Source organism: Sinohyriopsis cumingii, chromosome 10 (genome assembly GCF_028554795.1).
Source record: "Sinohyriopsis cumingii isolate HCF-2022 chromosome 10, ASM2855479v2, whole genome shotgun sequence".
Taxonomy (NCBI): Eukaryota; Metazoa; Mollusca; class Bivalvia; order Unionida; family Unionidae; genus Sinohyriopsis; species Sinohyriopsis cumingii.
Genome location: NC_142970.1, coordinates 104151463 through 104172097, shown reverse-complemented (window position 1 = coordinate 104172097; position 20635 = coordinate 104151463). Strand labels below are relative to the sequence as shown.

At 35.3% G+C, this 20635-nt stretch overlaps 1 protein-coding gene across 5 annotated transcripts in view; it reads left to right on the top strand.

The window, feature by feature from the left end:
• The window catches only part of LOC149790758 (E3 ubiquitin-protein ligase NRDP1-like), an 87709-nt gene extending 70393 nt beyond the window's left edge, over positions 1-17316 (top strand). For 2 of the 5 annotated variants that reach the window (XM_089972826.1, XM_089972825.1), the window contains exons 7-8: positions 1861-1983; positions 6671-17316. In XM_089972826.1, the coding sequence (XP_089828952.1) occupies positions 1861-1964 (104 nt within the window). In that variant the 3' untranslated portion in view covers positions 1965-1983; positions 6671-17316. The remainder of the gene's footprint in view (positions 1-1860; positions 1984-6670) is intronic. The other 3 variants (XR_016423895.1, XR_016423894.1, XR_016423893.1) reach the window with 3 other exon arrangements.
• Positions 17317-20635: the final 3319 nt, after the last annotated feature.

Genomic DNA, 20635 nt, shown 5'->3' with positions numbered 1-20635 from the left:
AGTCTCAATCAGATATGTCTCCATCATGTTTGCATAGTGCAGTTTGACAGACTCAGCAAATCCATTTCCAACAGGACATAGAATTCAGTGAGAGAGTTCATTCAAGGCTTCATATTATTCAAGGTGGCAATGGACTTGTTCCCAGTGAACAGTCATTTTATGCACCCCTTACAGACAACTTTGCCGACTCAATGACACTCATTTTCCAGTCCAAGTGATCAAACAGTTAGGATCACAAATGAGGTAAAATCATTCCTAGATCAGTGGCACAAGCACAGCTGGCCCATGACTGGAATTCCTCTGGAGAAGTCCTAATCAGAAGTGACATTACATGAAGATGACTACATATTGTTGAGTAGCCCACCTGTCGCCAGGCTTCAATTGGTGGCATATGGGAGCCATGGAAACTGCCTCTCCACTTCAACCTTCTTCAAATCAAGGCCATCATCAATGCCTTACAATCCTGGAAGGACTGACTCTCAGGGAAAGTCCAAGAATGTAGAATGTTCCAAATTAATTCCAGTATTCTTGAATGACCTGATATAACAGTGATGCAATCCAGAATGTTTTTTTTTTTTAATGAATTCACAAAAATCCCAAAATAGGATGTTAATCCAGTCAATGAGCTTAGTAATTCCAATGAATGATTTAAATAATTAAATCTTCTAGAATTATATCTGAACACAGCCTGTGAGATAAAAATTGTTCCATGCCCAAGTAAATATTTTTAGGCTACCCATATCTCATTCTTACTGATGGAATGCGAATCTTGCCGCTCATCTGACATTGATTTTATGTTACTGCTCTACAGTAACTATATACTTCTGAGAGAGGGACCAGTAGAAGGTAAGATTGTTTGCATTGGCAACATACAGTGAAGAGTTGACATATCTCTGTGCTACTTTCATATACTATGACTGAAATTTCTTTAAATGTGGTAATTATGGAAGCTATGCACTCTGTTAGGTAGACAGCTATTAAAATGGCCAAAGTAATATTAAAATTTTTAAAATTCATTTGCCAGAGTAGACAATATCAGCTTCTGTAAGTGCCAGAAATAGTTATTGGCTCATTTTTTTTTTTCTCCAATTTACTTTTGAATTCCAGGAAGTGAAATGACCAGGTGGAACAGTCTTTTGCAATGAGACTAAGCTGTATACTCTGAAACTCAAATTACACCTATTAGTCATACACCAAACTTATGGAGCTATAAGTTATTTTAACAATACCTTAGATATAAAAGGTCTCTTTTTAAATATCAGGATAACCATTGAGGGAAACCTGTGAACTTCTTTTTGTTTAAAAATCAAACTCTATGCAAAGTACAAACTGTAGAGCAGTACCTTTGAAGGAATTTATTATACATTTATTCTAGCAAGATTTGTTTCCCATGGGTACTCTTATAAAATGGAGGATAAAAACCTTTTTTAAAAACAGATCACTGTCAAGTGTTTGTTTTACTGCTGTGAAAGGATTATTTCCCTCAATTTATTGAACTTTTAACTGTTTAATCTGTTTCTGTTGAAATTAAATTTTATGTTGGATATGGTTACTACACTGCTAGGCTTTTCCCTATTTATTTATTTATTTATTTATTTATTTATTTATATATTTATTTATTTATCTAAAGTCTGGAGAATGATATATGGGTGATTATTATGACATCACAAATGCATCCAATCAGAGCAATGATTACATGGATACATAACAGTCAGACTGGTATCACCCACTTGTCCAATGCAAGCTAAACTGTTGTGCATATCCTAAGCTTATAATTTCATTGTTCTTCTTTTATTGGTTTTTTACCCAGGTAAAAAAGCATATAATTTCATTGCTCTTCTTTTATTGTTTTTTACCCAGGTAAGCAAGCAGTGGTTGTGATGTACTGTGAAAACCAGCACATGCCAGATGACCTGATTATGGAACCTGGCCTAGTCATGATTTTTGCTCATGGAGTGGAATAGTAGGACCAAAGCATTGGTGGTAAGTGTCCATTTTGTTTTGCTCAACAAACTGATATATATGGCCACTATTAATAAACACGTACAAAAATCATTAAACACCATCCGTAAGCACTTCAAGTTTTGCCTGAAGGGAGAACAACCTAGCACCAGGGCCTTTCATATTTGTGTTGATTAATTCTCGGATTTTATAACCAAAAGGATGCTAGTTCAGATCCTGTCATCAGGTCAGTGTGGATTGGTTATATTGATGCATTCCTGGGCAAGGCATTTTATTCCAGTTGCAATGGCACTAAATAACCTTTATGTGTTTCTGTGGCATAAAGAAAAATAACATGCATATACATGCTCCTTTTCAAAATGATGATTATCTTTATATGTGTTATGCTTTTTTACAATATTGCAGAGGACTATCAAGGTCTTTGTTATGATATTGAGTTTATTTGTTTAAGATAAACACAAATAAATGCTCTCAACCTGACATTTTGATTGTGAGCTAATGTCTATGGGAAGCGAGTCAGGACAGTCACTTAGCATGGACAGTTTATGGTCTTGGTTTTTCTGTTTGCATTTCTTTCCTAAACCCCTTGATAGATTCTCTTTGTCTGTCATTAAAAGGTTATGATAATCCATTCTGTTACATGCGTGCTCACCCCTTTTTTGTTTACCTTAGTGTCAATATCACAGACATAGAAAATCTGCATTGCTCTTGGTTTTACAAAAATGTGATTTGCTTATATATTTGGATGAATCAATATGAAGCTAAGACACTTAATTCTGACCTCTCCGATGGCCTAGTGGTTAGAGCATCTGCCTTGAATGCAAGAGGTTGTGGGTTCAAACCCCAACTAAGTCATACCAAAGACTTATAATAATGGTACTAACATCTGCCTTGCTAGGCGCTCGGCATGTCTGCAGCATGATGCCCCAGTGCTGGACATCACTATAAACTGCCACATTGCAGACATCATAGCAGTATGACTGAAAAATTGTTAAAGCTACATTAAAAATTCAAATCACACACATAATTCTACAACAGTTGCTCCTGTTCCTTTGATGTTGGGGTCAAGGTCATAGTTTCAGAAAATTTGCATTAAGGATTTGGTTACAGATTTTTTTATGTTCTTACATTTCCTAAACCTATTGATTGATTTTCTGTATACTTTGTGTAAATCATTATGAAGTGAAGACAGTTCATTGTGCAACATGTTCACTTTACCTTTTGACTGGGTGGTCAAGTGGTCTAAAGCACCTACCTTTACCGATCACTGTCATCTCACTTCACTCCACGTCTTAGGTTTGGCCAGTGTGGTTAGCTACCTGTGGGTCATTGGTTCTTACTATGGTTTTCCTGGACTCTTCCTCTGCCAGTTATACTGGCTGCCATATGTAGCCTATCATGTGCTGAAAAATGGCATTCAGCCCACAATGATGAAAGCAACAGCCTTTTGATTTAGGTCTTGTGTTTTACAGCAGTGTTTTACAGTAGTGTTTTACATCAGTGTTTTACAGCAGTGTTTTACAGTAGTGTTTGACAGCAGTGTTTTACAGTAGTGTTTTACAGTAGTGTTTTACAGCAGTGTTTTACAGCAGTGTTTTACAGTAGTGTTTTACAGCAGTGTTTTACAGCAGTGTTTTACAGTAGTATTTTACAGCAGTGTTTTACAGTAGTGTTTTACAGTAGTGTTTTACAGCAGTGTTTTACAGTAGTGTTTTACAGCAGTGTTTTACAGTAGTGTTTTACAGCAGTGTTTTACAGTAGTGTTTTACAGCAGTGTTTTACAGTAGTGTTTTACAGCAGTGTTTTACAGCAGTGTTTTACAGTAGTATTTTACAGCAGTGTTTTACAGTAGTGTTTTACAGCAGTGTTTTACAGTAGTATTTTACAGCAGTGTTTTACAGCAGTGTTTTACAGCAGTGTTTTACAGCAGTATTTTACAGCAGTGTTTTACAGCAGTGTTTTACAGTAGTGTTTTACAGTAGTATTTTACAGTAGTGTTTTGATTGTGAGCTTGATATGCAGACCCAGGATGTTTGCTTCAGTATTATAACTTTTGTACTTCATGACAGCATGGAGTTAATAATAGTCACTGAACATCCTTTCAATTTTATTTTAATTCCATTATACCTGAACCTTAATAAATCACAATAGTGTTTATTTCCATCCAGAGCCTATTATTTTGCTTCATATACAGCATCAATGTTTTTTTTTCTTCAAATAAATTTAAATCATAATATCAGTAATAATATTAGTAATGCAGTACCTGCCCCTATTGCCTAGCTTACCCTTTCCACAATGGAAAAAACCTTGTCTGTGCTAGATGCACCATCCTCCTGTTCTAGAAAGATTTTAGATCACCTGCATTGATCCATGTCACAGGCACATGCATAACAGTGTCACATTCTTTTCTAGACATCAACTTGTCTTCACATTGAAAATTTTCTCTCAGGAAAAACTACCTTCAGCGATGGTTTATTGTTGTTCCGAACCTTATATTCCTATTCCTATTGATTGTCAAGTATTATCCCTCAGTCTGTCAGTTAACAAAAATACTTTTGATTGTCCAGAGGGATAATTTTCAGTGTATTTGGTCACAATGAGACCCACCCTCCCTACTGTTTGTGGGTTTGGGGATTACCTTGTAGAGGCAAACAAAAGTTTCTAGTAGGTCCTCAAAATTCACTTGAATATTATCCATATGCATGTTTTCACTGTACATTTAGCGGTTTTGTCTTTTCATTGCCATTACAATTGTACAATGTGATTTCCATTATAAACCCACCCAACTGCTCCAGCGGCCTCATGGTTAGAGTGTCCGTCTCAGATGTGGGAGGTCATATGTTCGATTCCCGGCCAAGTCATACCAAAGACTTACAAAAATGATACTAACAGCTGCCTCGCTTGGCACTCAGCATTAAGAGGTTAGTGTTAGGACTGGTCGGCCTGATGTCAGGATAATGTGACTGGGTGGGAGATCATGCTACATGTCTGTGGCATGATGCCCCAGTGCTAGACATCACTATAAACTGCCACATTGCAGACATCGTAGCAATATGACCGAATTTTTTTGAAAGCTACTTTAAAAATCCAAAATCACATCACATCACATAAACCCACTCTGAATATGACATTTCTGTGAACACGTAGGAGTGTGCATACTGACGTCCTACAGAAACTTGTCCAGATTTGTCCATCACAGTTCAACACTGGCTCCCCCTCCATGACTTACAGAACACTTGTACACCAACAGAGAATCCCTGACAGCATTTGGTGAACATTGCAAAGAATCAGGACTTACTTTCTCTTGGGATAACTTTCCTAAGGAGAAAAATAAAGGAAGCTACTGAAATCATGGAGGGGAAGTCGGTGTTGAACCATGAGTCTGGATTGGAACTCCTGCGGAAGAGTTTTGTCACCTGATTAGCATTTAGATGATCATGTGACTCCAGTCCAGACATAATTCTGATGAAGACCTCATTAAAAGGTTGAAAGTTAAAGAGTCAAAAACTTATTTTGCCTAGAAAGGTATTTATTTTTAGTTTCATAAAAAGAAGGGGATCTGAGTTACCACTCTTTAGCCACTGTGTTAATGCCATGGTCATGAGAAAGTAATTGATGGACCTTGTTTTAAGGAATAGATCATACCCTTGTACTTTATTACCTGATTACCTTACATGTAGTGTTGTTGGCTGCATTAACTCCCTTTGTTGAGTATAAGTGATTGATCTGGATAGGTGTTTGATTTGTGCTTATAAATGTGGTGTATTGTTTTAACCATTGTTGTTTGTAGTCAGCATGGTTTTGTTCTTTTAACTCTTTATTTGTTGAGGTTAGTCCATAAAATTGAATACCCATGAATATGCAATAGTCCATAAAATTGAATACCCATGAATATGCCATAGTCCATAAAATTGAATACCCATGAATATGCCAACTTTGACAGGCAAATCCATGAATTTAGGTACCCATGAAAAAAATGCTTCTTTTTTTTAACAATGTCATGAAAATTGAGACCCACGAGAAATGGTACTACAGTATGTTATTTAGAACCACAGTTGAAATAAGGAAAATATAACATACTAATAATACAGTTGAAATAAGGAAAATATAACATACTAATAATACAGTTGAAATAAGGAAAATATAACATACTAATAATACTTTTGTTTAAAATCTACTCCAAATTTAACTACATTCCTGTCAGTCATTCAGTTTGAAAGATAGAAATCAAAACGGTTCAGGATGTATGTATGTTCAGGAAAATAAAATCAGAAAGTAATCTTGATTTATGTGATAATTTTGACTAGTTGGTAACATTACAATGCTTGTAATCAAAAATTGTTGCAGTTACTTTGAAACTTTGTGATCATTTACTGAAGATCACAGTTTCTTGGGAAATTGATAATCGATTGCATATGATTACTTTTACCTAGGAAATTAATAATCAGTTACATATGATTACATTTACCTAGGAAATTAATAATTACATATGATTACATTTACCTCGGAAATTATTAATCAATTACATATGATTACTTTTACCTAGGAAATTATTAATCAATTACATATGCAAACATTTGCACCCCCAGATCTGTATAGCAGTGAGGAAATAATGCATTACACTTAGCATGCATTTTAATTTTACTTGTTTCTAAAACGTTTTACTTCTGCAATAAATGTAACATCTTATTTATTCTTTTTTCCCCAGATATCGAGTCAAGCCACAAGGTTTACAAAAGATGCCGTACTACAGCATTCCAGAGGATATGAAAAATAAGTGACAAATTGTGTTGCCTATGAAAGCAAACCAATTTTTTTTAATAATGGATTTCAGCATTACACAGGCTATGCTTTGTATAAACTTGACAATGTTAACTATTGCCATCTTGAAGCTTGTGTTGGTTTGTAAACATTTAATTTCTGTCTGCAAGCTTTGCCTTTGCAGACAGAATACCATGGTTTGTGGAACAATCATTTTCTTCAACATTAGGCATTATACCGTCATCTCGGCATAGGATATATTTTAGTACTAACTGTGTCTATTACAGATTTATGGCTTTTGTTGCTTCATATAGGGCATAATATTTTTGTGCCAACCTTGCTGTGTTTCCTTCATTATTGCTCATTAGTCCAAAATACTGTTGCCATAATCATGGAGTAGTATATAACAATTTTACTGACAGTCAATTTATGCGCAGTTTGCTGTCCTTTTTAGTTAGCCACTTTCACAGTTACAAAAGTAAATGATATTGATGTTAACATATCAGAGCATCTGGATGAACATGACATATTTTACTATCGTATTGAGTTTCTTCATAGTACTACTTAGTTTTTGTAAGTTTTATTTTTATTTTTATCTAATGGTATTGTGAATTCTTGGACCGAAGAAAGAAGTTATAAGTATGCTTCACTAGTCTGGGACTATGTAAATGAACAGCATGAGTAGCAAGGTAGCAATTCAGTGAAATTGACCAATTCAGATAATCCTATTGAAAATTGTTCCTTTTGTAATGCACAAGTGTATCCTTATAACAACACAATTCATGGAGGGGAGGGGGGCATAAAAGCATACTACATCATACATGAGACCATATTATTCCAAGGTAGCTTTTCAGATATACACTGCTTCCATAATATAATGGAAGGGGGGGGGGGTCAAAGTATACTAAATTATACATGACAGCACCTTATTCTGAGGTAAATTTTCAATTATACACTACTTCCATAATATAACACTGTTCAATGGGAGGCCATAAAAGCATTGCACGTCATAAACTTTTCAATGGGAGGCCATAAAAGCATTGCACGTCATACGCTTTTCAATGGGAGGCCATAAAAGCATTGCACGTCATACACTGTTCAATGGGAGGCCATAAAAGCATTGCACGTCATACACTGTTCAGTGGGAGGCCATAAAAGCATTGCACGTCATACACTGTTCAATGGGAGGCCATAAAAGCATTGCACGTCATACACTGTTCAATGGGAGGTCATAAAAGCATTGCACGTCATACACTGTTCAATGGGAGGCCATAAAAGCATTGTACGTCATACACTGTTCAATGGGAGGCCATAAAAGCATTGTACGTCATACACTGTTCAATGGGAGGCCATAAAAGCATTGTACGTCATACACTGTTCAATGGGAGGCCATAAAAGCATTGTACGTCATACGCTTTTCAATGGGAGGCCATAAAAGCATTGTACGTCATACACTGTTCAATGGGAGGCCATAAAAGCATTGTACATCATACACTGTTCAATGGGAGGCCATAAAAGCATGGTACGTCATACACTGTTCAATGGGAGGCCATAAAAGCATTGTACGTCATACACTGTTCAGTGGGAGGCCATAAAAGCATTGCACGTCATACACTGTTCAATGGGAGGCCATAAAAGCATTGCACGTCATACACTGTTCAATGGGAGGCCATAAAAGCATTGCACGTCATACACTTTTCAATGGGAGGTCATACACTAGACCATCTCATTCTGAGGTAGCTAGTCAATTATACAATGCACCCTCAATATAATGCATTTTGTTGGAGCCATGAAAGCATACTACATTCATACATGAGACCACCTTATTTGTAGGTTAACATAATAATAGTATAAATTGTAAACAAAACCACAATAATTAGGATATGTAATGATGTTCAATCGTGTTATGTTTGGTTTATACCCACAAAGAATGAAACTCCAGTGAAATAAGATAAAAATGTATGGGCAAATTAAGTAAAATTGTCTGTATGATCCATTACCATGTTATAAGATGGGATTGCATTTTATTGAAGATCTTTATGGTGTGTGTGTGTGTGTGTGTGTAAAGTACTGAAGGACATTTGCTGAAGAGTTGTACTGGCATAGTCTTTTATTATTTCTAGGTGTTTTCTTGTCACTTATGGCAAAAATGTAATTGTTCGTGTCAGTATGCTTATTGCAGATATTTGCAGGAATTTCTTTACAGTGTGTGTAAAAAAGAAAGGAGTCAAATTCTGTCACAGTTTGCACAAAGATAAAAATGTGACAAGTGTAAATATGTATTCATTATTGAGAGTTTTGCTTTATTACCGTGATGAACAATGTTGAATCTTTGATTGGTTTTTATCATAAAAGTAAACAAATTGGCAGCCTTTTTAAATGAAGAAACATCAAGTTTTGATTAGTTAAATGCTGGAATATATAACTTTTTAAAAATTTATATTTTTATACAAGCTGAAACACTAAAATATTTATAGGTTGGTATGTATTTTTGTGTATTACTCTTAGATGAATATCCCAAAGTAAAGGTCATTACATGGGGGGGTACCTTGTCGCTAATTGTCAATCAAATAATAGATGAATTCGTTTAAATTCATCAAATAAACAAATATATGTATATCTGATTTGTGATTGTTTTAGTCTGACACAGTTATTGAGATCAGATTGCTTTTCCACAAACAGAAAGCCAGTCTGGCCAGTTTTCTTTCTGTTATTGGGATTATCAGATTTGTAAAAGATTCGTTATTTCATAAGAGGGCAAATATGCAACCATGACAATCATGAAATTTTATTTAAAATCTTGCACAGAATTCACATTGCTACAGTAGCACAGAATTCACATTGCTACAATAGCACAGAATTCACATTACTACATTACAATTGGATAATAAATAATTTGAATCGAACACTGTATATTGACTTTACAAAAGTTGACCATCTTAAGCTGATGCCCATAATCTAGATTTTGATTCAGACCAGTTGAATATTGTTTTAAAAGCACTTGGAATTAATTCACTATGAATTAACTGATGAACCAGTGGACCTTTTCCAAATTTGAAAAATATGTCAAGGGTGTGTCCTAAAATGACACTTTTATGCTTGTTGTTGTCACTGTTGTCTTGAGCGAACGCACTTCACATTATTTGTGGCATATTTCCCATGATTCTTTGTCATTTTATGATTGATTTATTTATGTTGATATTCAGACCTAATAACAACAACAAAAAATAATTGATGTTTAAACTCAAAACTAAAGCCTGAAGGCTAGCAATTTTAAAAAAAATTATTGCTCAGAATTCTGCTTTTCCGACTGGGCTGGATAATTCAAAGAAATTAAACACAATTCTGAGCTGAGGGAAATATTGGGATTTTCTTAGCTTTGATTTAAGTCCTTGCTTGCTGAACTTTATTGACAGAGATGGGATCCCAGCATTAGGTATACCATGAAATCTGTTTTTTTGTACACTTTTCTCACAAAGGAAACCTTTCCAACAGGAAAACATCTATAAACCCCAAATTATTTTATTTCAAATTTCAATTACATACATAAAATTTATATGCAGATCACCTGTCCATAAAAGACATAATATTTTATTGTAATTTATCCTACTGTATCGTAACCTGCTCATGGGATTCTGTATCAAGTGTAGGAGTCCTGTGCTCTGAAAATTGCGAGAATACGGAGGAAACTCTCCCAAATGTGTACAGAATTCAGATGTCCTGTATATATTTCTTCATTCTTCATTTTTCATCGTTTTCTTTGTATTATGTCAGGCGTAACATTTTATCAACAGGATATGTCACTGTTTTGTGTCACTAACCAAAAACTTAATTGTTTGAAGAAAAAAATTAATCATGTAAAAACCAAATTTGTCATCAAAGCTATATACATTTCAGTGTAACACTCATCATAATGCACTGACAGATCAGGATCTGTGTTCTCCAGAATAATCCTTACAAACATTATGTGCTGGCAGATCTGGATGATTGCAGTTGGACTCAAGTTACAAGCAAATATATATATGTTCTTATCATGTGGATAAGTTTATAGCAACCCAGTTCCGTTGTCTCAACTTTTAACGAGAAAGTTTTGGGTTCAGTTTCCACCATTGATCAGCCCAGAACAGCAGCCTTTTGGGTGTTCTTCGAGAACATGCTTTACTCTATTGCCTTGCAACGATGTAACCTTTATGTATTGCACTGCAGCAAAACACCAGACCCAGATGCTTTTTCTCTCTGCTGATAACCAGCTGAACATTTTTTAATCAGTTACTTAATTGGCTAGTTTGTACATATCTTGATACAACTGAAGACATCTACCATGAACCAACAATTCCTGATGCAATTATAATATCAATTACAATATCAATTATAATATCAAGACATAGGATATTTACACGAAGCTACATTAAGTATGTGCAACCCTTTGTCCCATGTACTTATAAGATTGTCTTCCTGAAGGGTGTATATTTCATTGATTTACAGGACTGCATTATAATGAGGCAGTATTGTATCATATACTTCATTATAAGGTGGTCTTGCTATAAGGCTGTATACTCCAGTGATCTACATGACAGCATTGTAATGAGGGAGTACTGTATCATGTACTTAATTATAAGGTGGTCTCACTATAAGGCTGTATGATCCATGGATCTACAGGACTGCATTATAATGAGGTAGTAATGTACCATATACTTCATTATAAGGTGATCTCAATATAAGGCTGTATACTTCAATGATCTACAGGACAGCATTATAATCGGAAAGTAATGTATCATATACTTCATTATAAGGTGGTCTCGCTATGAGACTGTATACTCGAGTGATCTACAGGGCTGCATTGTAATGAGGGAGTGCTTTATTGAGTTGTATACATTCTCACTTGGACTACTTTAATCCATCAAGTATGGCCACATATGCATGTCACAAGTAAATCTCCATGAAAAATTGTATAGTCCTATTGCAAGATTGTATCCATCTTTGATAAAAATAGCCACAATGTAAGAAAAGACATCAAACATGCCTTAGTTTACAATTACGTCTAAGGTTTACCTGAAATGATTAAACCAGTGTCATTAGAATGATGTCAACACCATGCCTGACTCTATGGCTTATTCAGGTACTCTTTACAGAAAAGAGTAAATAAATAGTGGCATTCCTACATAAAGCAAACACTGCAATAGTAGTATTAGAAAAATAAAGCACTGCATAGTATTCTTACTGTTCAGTTCATGGCTTAACATTATACCAGAACATTGGCAAAAATGACTATACGTCAGTCATTACACTAAAATGATTGTATATTAAAAGCTAAATCATGACTTGTATAACAAAAAAATTAATTTATCATTTTTTGTAGTGTTCAGTCATTAGAAATATGTTATTTTTCTGTTGTTGTTCCTCCTTTTTTATTTTGAAAAAGGTGGTATTGATTTTTTTTCAGTCTTTTTGTATATTATTCACAACCGGTTGTCACAGATAACAGGACGTACTCATCATGGTTTAGTTAAGTTTAGTTGTGAGCACATTCTGTAAATTGTCAGAATTGTTGTGCAAAATACTTAAAACAAAGAAATTCTTGTATTTGAGTTCATTTCCAGTTACCTCCATAGTATGTGTAAGACAAAAATCCATTTTCTTTTCATATTTATTTTCAGTACTTTAACAACTTCAGACGTATCATGAAAGAATTGATGTTCAATGCATCAGCTAGGTAATGGTTAAACTGATGCCGAAGGGATGGAGTGTTGCGTATTATTCATATGAAAGTAACATGGCGTAGAAAGTCATATTTTTAAAGACCAATTTGATCAGGTGTTTCACTCAGATGTTCAGTCCATAATTCTGTATTGTACTACAAGATTGGAAATGCATGTTTTCATTGTTCGATATTTGAAGCTTTTATAAATAACAGATGGTTTTGAATTGTATTCACACACTTTTAAAATGAAAGCACGAAAGATATAAATACAAAACTGCATACATGACATTTGATAATTGTGTTCATTGTGGGTGGTTAACAGTATTTTAGCAGATCTAGAAAGGTTACAGCATTTAAAGTGTTAAATGTTTATTTTTAAAGTGTAACTTTAAGAAACCTGAATCAGTAGAATTGCTAAACCACTAAAAATTCTTTTTACATTTGGTTTAGCTCTTTAATAATCAGGGTGAATGAGGATAAAGTGGAATGTATTATACAGTTAAAATGCATGGTCCAAGTTTACACAAAATAAGCAAAATAATAAAAATGTAGCAAAAGTGAAATGTCCTATGATCTCTACCATTACTCTCAAAAAAAATCAGCCAAAGTAATTAAAGTAAACTTTATGAATTTTTTTCTGAATTGTGTTAGGTAACATTTTGCATTTTGTATTGGTAGCATGTTGTATGTTTTTCTATATGTTCTGTTTCACTATGTTTGCATATGATGTAGAAAGTTCTTTCTAAGTCTGTATTACTATGTTGATAAAACGGTTAACAAAGCTAGAGTTGTGATATTTTGTATGGTTTTCCAAGCATTGCTTATTGTACATTTGTACGAATGTATGTACATTAATTGTCATTTCAATTGTACAGCTTCTGTTTTCTTTGTATTATTGTCAGTGAATAATTATCTAATTGCTTTTTATTTGGTTTATAAAGACTTTAATCCCTCCATGCTTATGGCATTTCATTTCCATTCACTTTTATTTAAATATAGTTTGTATTACTAATAACCGTAATGAACGCAACAGTCTGGCAAAAATAAGTATCAAAGTAAAGGCCATGTCATCTCAGTTTTATTATCATGGGAAGCAACTCAACATTAGGCAAATTATTATACCATATATTAGTTATCTCCCATAAATATTTTACTGATAGTAATATTTGAAACAAGAGTTGGAAATGCTTTTAAAAAGGAAATTACAATATTAATTTCCTGGAATGATGTTTAAGATGGTAATAAAAATTTTCTTGTGACAGCTAATGAAACAAAATTTTAGAATAAATATAAACATTTAGAGTAGTTGTTCTCAAACTTGTTTTCTCTGTGGACTACTTGAACATTGCAGTAAGTCTTGGCGGACCACTTAATCGTTGTTAAGGGTCTTGGCTGACCACTTAATTGTTGCTAAGGGTCTTGGCTGACCACTTAATCATTGCTAAGGGTCTTGGCTGACCACTTAATCATTGCTGACGGTCTTGGCTGACCACTTTGTGATCTTTCCTACCATTAGCTAACTATTGTAAACATTTCTGCAGACCTCCTGAATGGACCACTAGTGGTATGCATACCACAGTTTGAGAACCTCGAATATATGGCATTCTGTTTACCAAAACTTAAAAGGACAGATAAATAGTGCTATGTCTGGAACTGCGTTCCTTTCCTCAAATTGTCTGTAAATAAGTGTCATTTCAACTAACAAGCCATCGGTGTTTTCATTACTTTTATTTATATATAAAATTTCCTTGTTCTGTTGTGCTAAAAGCTTTTGAATATAATTATAAATTTATATCCATGCAAACTGTGAGTGTAAACTTTAATATTTGATGAGAAACAAATGTATAAGTGGCAGATTTTGTCAGATTTTTGACAAGTTCTGAAAATGCATGCAATTTGAATGCATTGTTGTCTTCAGGGCACTAATTTTCATGAATTTTATGTTTGCAAAACCATGAATTGAAATACCCAAAAAGGATGATTTTCTGTGGAAACATGACGACCCCCATCTGCAGTCCATGAATTTATGTCATGTATACTCACTTATAAACCAATTACATAGAGCCAGATCTGTTGTTGTTTCATGCATCAGCAGCTCCATGTCTATGCATTTGTTAGGAGTTATCAGTAGAACAAACAATACAGACCCTGATTTACCGGTGCATTATGCAACAGCAGGTGAGGGTCAGTGTTGTTTTGCTGTGGAACTCGATTTAAATGAGATTATAAATGGTACGGATAAAAAAGGTATTGTTTGAAAAAAGAAAACCACAAAAATTAAAGAATTCATTGCACTTAAAATAGTGCCTTTAAAAAAATTACATCCTGAGATTTTTGTTCATACAAGGTTTTGGTACTTCAGCACTGCCAAATTATAGACTGGTTTTTGGATGTAGACATCCTTAGTTTTCATGCAGATAGTATACACTTGATTTTTATATATGCTTATTGGTAGCGAAAAGTATCATGTGATCACTAATTTTATGTTTGTGCTTTTTCAGAAATATAGGTAATTTAATAAACAATGTACTGTAGATAAATAATAACTGGTAATGTGTAATAAATAGGTATATATGTAGTCTTGTTTTATGGCATCTCAGCACAAAAGTTGCTCTGGAGCACCAAAAGAAAATGTTAATGTGGTTGTTCATTCATTAGAAACAAGACCTTAGATTATACAAAATTTTTTTATCAGCCATCAGTTTCTTTTACAAATATGTATGCCCCTATTTTTGCTACAAAACACTGGAAGGCCCCTGCACACTTATTTTTCTGTAGACTCTTATCTGCCTGTTGTTTACTTATGGTCCAGATTTTACAAACTTGGTCCTTAATCGATTTGGACTGATGGTGGCTAACTGATCAGCATACTGTTGTATACTTATGGTCCAGATTTTACAAACTTGGTCCTTAATCAATTTGGACTGATGGTGGCTAACTGATCAGCATACTGTTGTATACTTATTGTCCAGATTTTACAAACTTGGTCCTTAATCGATTTGGACTGATGGTGGCTAACTGATCAGCATACTGTTGGCATCTGAATCCTACTATTCAATCAGCCCCAGTCAGCAGTGTTGTGTCTTGAGCAAGTTCAGTGGACATTTTCCATCCCAAACTGCCATATTTCCCTAAATTTAACAAATCCACTCAGCTTGATAATTGTAGAGGACAGAGGTCTCTTTGACATCTCACCCAAAGAGCACTACTGCTGTTGGGTGTCCATGGGCAAGGCACTTCACTCCAGTTGCCTTGGCACATGTTGTGTTATTAAGCATCAGATTTCTTTAACTTGCTTAGTAGCAGTAAAAAATAAACCTGATGATAGTTTACTGGTACTAATGGTATACCCAGGCTTTTAATAGATAAATTGTTCATTTTCATGCTTTTGACAAGTTGGTAATATTTATAACTAACAACAGTATTGGTTAATCACTTAAATAAAAATGCAAGTATCCGTCAACAAAGTGAAAGAACAGATCAATCCCATGACTTTTTTTGCGTAGTCGTTAAAACGAACCAACATCATGCCAAGCTTTATTTTTCCCAGCAGTAATAGCATACCTAGTTAAGTCGACAAAGCTCCAACTACACTGAATTTTTATGTATTGCATAATTTTGTGTTCGCAGCTTGTGTCAACAATTTGTCAGAAAGCATTCCTTTACAAAACCCAGTAGCTGTTATTATGCACGGCTTCAACGTCATGCAGACCAGCCATCTCATTTGATCACATGTGTTACTGAAATGAACTGTAAAATATATATACCCCGTATAAGTAAACTATACTCTGATTGGTCAGTTTGCCTTGTCAGGTTTTAGCTTATGGTAGGGTTAACTGGAATTTTTCTATTTTGTTTCTTTATCAATCCAACATTTTCCAAAAGAGTTAATCTGAAGTATTTAAATTTGTGTGCTTCTCTCAATTTTCCAGATGAAAGAAAATGTTAGAGCTATACATTTCCGTACAGAAATTAGAATATGAAAGTTGTTTTGAGTGTGTGTTTGTGAAATGTGACCCTGTAGAAAAGAAAAGCTGCAGACTTTCTGGCCTGGATGGATTTATACCTCTAAGGATGTCGCATGCTATTTATTTTAATGCTATGAATACTTTGCTATTATAGTAGAGTGTTATAGGAACTTTTCTGTATTTAGCTCATTTGGTCTTGAATTGAGGCTCGCTGTGTAAAGATATGTTACTCAGATCTTAATCCTGTGTGGGATTGATTACACTTTGCGGTTTCCTCCCATGCTGACAATCATTTCAATACAAAATGGCCATAAAAAGTAATCATGTGAACAAAGATTCAGACACAGAAACAAAAAGTCAGAATTATTTTACAGTGATTAGTTCAGGATTTTTGTGTCACATTATTACTGTTCCTGAAAGTTGTAGAGGTTTAAACTAAATGAATTTTCTAGCAGAACATGGGAGCAGTTTTAGCTCAATTGGTTGATTGCCGGACTGCAAGAGTCATTGGGTCAATATGCTGTCCAGGCTAGTCAGGGTCAGCCACTAGGTGTGCTTTGGGGAAAGATAACTTGGGTCTTATTTCCTATAAATGATAATAGCTAGCAATGTGTCTTAAGTGCCATTGAAACAAAAACAAAATCTTGCAGAACACTTGAGTACAGTTTTTTTTTTTTATAGCTATTCTAACAACACCTGTAATCATGTGCAGCATGTAAGGAGAGAGGGCAATCACGTGTTAATTTACCTGATAGTTATCGTGTGTGTGGGGGAGGTGGGGGGGTTTAATACTTATACGTGTTTGTAATTCCTGCTTGGAAAACAAAATTATTTTTGTATAATATTTTTAGTAATCTCATGTTGCTATTATCATGTGTCATGTAATATCTAAAAGTAATAAAATTAATGTTTAACAAGTTTAAATCGCTCTTTTGTCAGTGGTTTATTTCTTTGTCGTCTTGTATGATAAAATTCATGGAATGTTTCCAAATAAATGTTTGTATTTTATAGAGAAAGTAGCCAATCATTTGTGTAGCATTCTTCAGTGGCATAACTTCATGTTGTCCTCCATTGCTCATCCTACCAAGAAAAGGTCATGTCAATTTCCATGATGTGTTGCAGGGCAAGACTCTTTTCCCATATGGCCTTGGTATAATATAATCTTTCCTGAGCTGATGTGCCAGTAAAATTTAAACAGACAAAAGTTCATAACATCAGATCTGAAGTATTCAAGACTTTGATAGTGTTTTTTTGTTGAGCCCTCTTGAGTGGGAATTGAGATGTCATTTCAATGACAGTGGAAGCAATTGTGGTGGCAGCACCAACAGTTTGAGTGGGAGTTGAGATGTCATTTCAGTGATGGTAGAGCAATTGTGGTGGCAGCATCAACAGTTTGAGTGGCAATTGGGATGCCATTTCAGTGACAGTGGAAGCAATTGTGGTGGCAGCATCAACAGTGTGAGTGGGAATTTAGATGTCATTTAATTGACAGTGGAAGCAATTGTGGTGGCAGCATCAACAGTGTGAGTGGGAATTTAGATGTCATTTAATTGACAGTGGAAGCAATTGTGGTGGCAGCATCAACAGTTTCTTACAGATATGGTTCAAGTTTTATGTTTGCATATATTTCCTTAAAATCTCCATGGTTTGTTTTTTCTTCGTACTTGGCATGAATCATTATGAAGCTAATTTGTTCGGGGGGCCCCGAGTGGCCGAGTGGTCTAAAGCGCTCTCCGTTACGGATCACTGCCATCTCACCTCTGTTTACATGGGTTCGAGTCTTGGATTCGGCCAATGTGGATATGTGAGAAAACTTGCCAGTAGCCTCTCGAACGTCGGTGGTTCTTTCCGGAGATTTCCCGGTTTCTTCCTCCACCATTAATACTGGCCTATCGTGTGCTGAAAATAGCATTAAACCCTGCTACAACAACAACAACAACAACAATTCGTTCGGTGACATGCACTATTGTCCATTCGATCCTGTGGTCAAGGTAGAAAATTTGAGTTACGGTTTTAGTTTAAGGATTTTTATTTGCTTACATTTCGTAAATGCCATGATGGGTATTTTTCATACTTATAATGAGTCTTTATAATACTAGGACAATCCATTTCACACACCGCTCTGGTGGCCTAAATAGTTAGAGCGTACCCCTAGGATGCGAGAGGTCGCGGATTTGAATCCTGGCCAAGTTATACCAAAGACCTATTTTTGTTATATAAATTATACTAGCAACTGCCTCGCTTTGTGCTCAGCGTTAAGAGGAAAGTGTTGGGACTGGTCTGCTTAGTGTCGGGATAATGTGACTAGGTGGGATATGATGTCGCATGTCTGCAGCGTGATACTCCAGTGCTTGACGTTACTATAAACTACCACACTGCAGACACCCTAACGATATGACTGAAACAATTGAGTAAAGCTACGATATATATCCAAATGACACATATCCACGTCATACACAATCCATTTACACGTGCTCTTGGATTTTGGGGTCAATGTTGCAATCATAGAATATTTGGGGTAATTATTTATGTAAAATGCTTTCTCTTCCCTTTTGACCTTGGGGAAAAGGTCACATGTTCATAAAAATGATTAGATTGTTGGCACGACAATCAGTCCCTGACTTTCTTGTTTGTTAATTTTTTATTGAAAAAAATGTATGCATTTAGTGCAATACAAACTGAAAATCAGAAGTAAAATATTGCATTCAGTGAAAACTTGAAAGCATCCAAAATATACGTGTCAGTCAAATACCCAGATATGTAAATCTCGCTTCGATTTTAATCTTAAAAATCACTTAATGTCCTCAGCCCTTTCGATTTCATGCTAGAAAAATACCTCTCTTTCCGAGTGTCCATCTTCAACTGGGGCCCCAAGTGGCCGAGTGGTCTAAAGCGCTCTCCGTTACGGATCACTGCCATCTCACCTCTGTCTGCGTAGGTTCGAGTCTAGGATTCAGCCAATGTGGGTATGTGAGAAAGCTTGCCAGTAGCTTCTCGTGGGTCGGTGGTTCTTTCCGGGGTTTTCCCGGGTTCTTCCTCCACCATTAATACTGGCCGCCATGTATAGCCTATCTTGTGCTGAAATATGGCGTAAAACCTTGCAACAACAACAACCATCTTCAACTTGCATTAGAAAGAGACGAGATGTTCCCATCGCTTGGTTATTATATGTACCAAAAGCCTACCATGTTTACCCATATAAATATTTGCATCCAATTACCAGTGGCATATATCCAGATCTACTGTTGCTAAATAGATTGGCAGATCTGGTTCACTTGAAATAATAAGCAGAGCAAGTAGTATAAAATAGCAGACCAGGGTATCGGATGTTCGCTTGAAATAATTAGAGTGATCATTATACAGTGGCATATCTGGGTCTAGTATGTTCACTTATAGAGTGATCATTAAACAGTGGCATATCTGGGTCTAGGCTGTTCACTTAAAGATATAGAGTGATCATTAAACAGTGGCATATCTGGGTCTAGGCTGTTCACTTAAAGATATAGAGTGATCATTAAACAGTGGCATATCTGGGTCTAGTATGTTCACTTAAAGTTATAGAGTGATCATTAAACAGTGGAATATCTGGGTCTAGGCTGTTCACTTAAAGATATAGTGATCATTAAACAGTGGCATATCTGGGTCTAGGCTGTTCACTTAAAGATATAGAGTGATCATTAAGCAGTGGCATAGCTGGGTCTAGGCTGTTCACTTAAAGATATAGTGATCATTAAACAGTGGCATATCTGGGTCTAGGCTGTTCACTTAAAGATATAGAGTGATCATTAAGCAGTGGCATATCTAGGCTGTTCACTTAAATATATAGAGTGATCATTAAACAGTGGCATATCTGGGTCTAGTATGTTCACTTAAAGATATAGTGATCATTAAACAGTGGCATATCTGGGTCTAGGCTGTTCACTTAAAGATATAGAGTGATCATTAAACAGTTGCATATCTGGGTCTAGTATGTTCACTTAAAGTTATAGAGTGATCATTAAACAGTGGAATATCTGGGTCTAGGCTGTTCACTTAAAGATATAGAGTTATCATTAAACAGTGGCATATCTGGGTCTAGTATGTTCACTTAAAGATATAGAGTGATCATTAAGCAGTGGCATATCTGGGTCTATGCTGTTCACTTAAAGATATAGTGATCATTAAACAGTGGCATATCTGGGTCTATGCTGTTCACTTGAAGTTATAGAGTGATCAGTATACGATGAAAGATCTGGATCTCTGC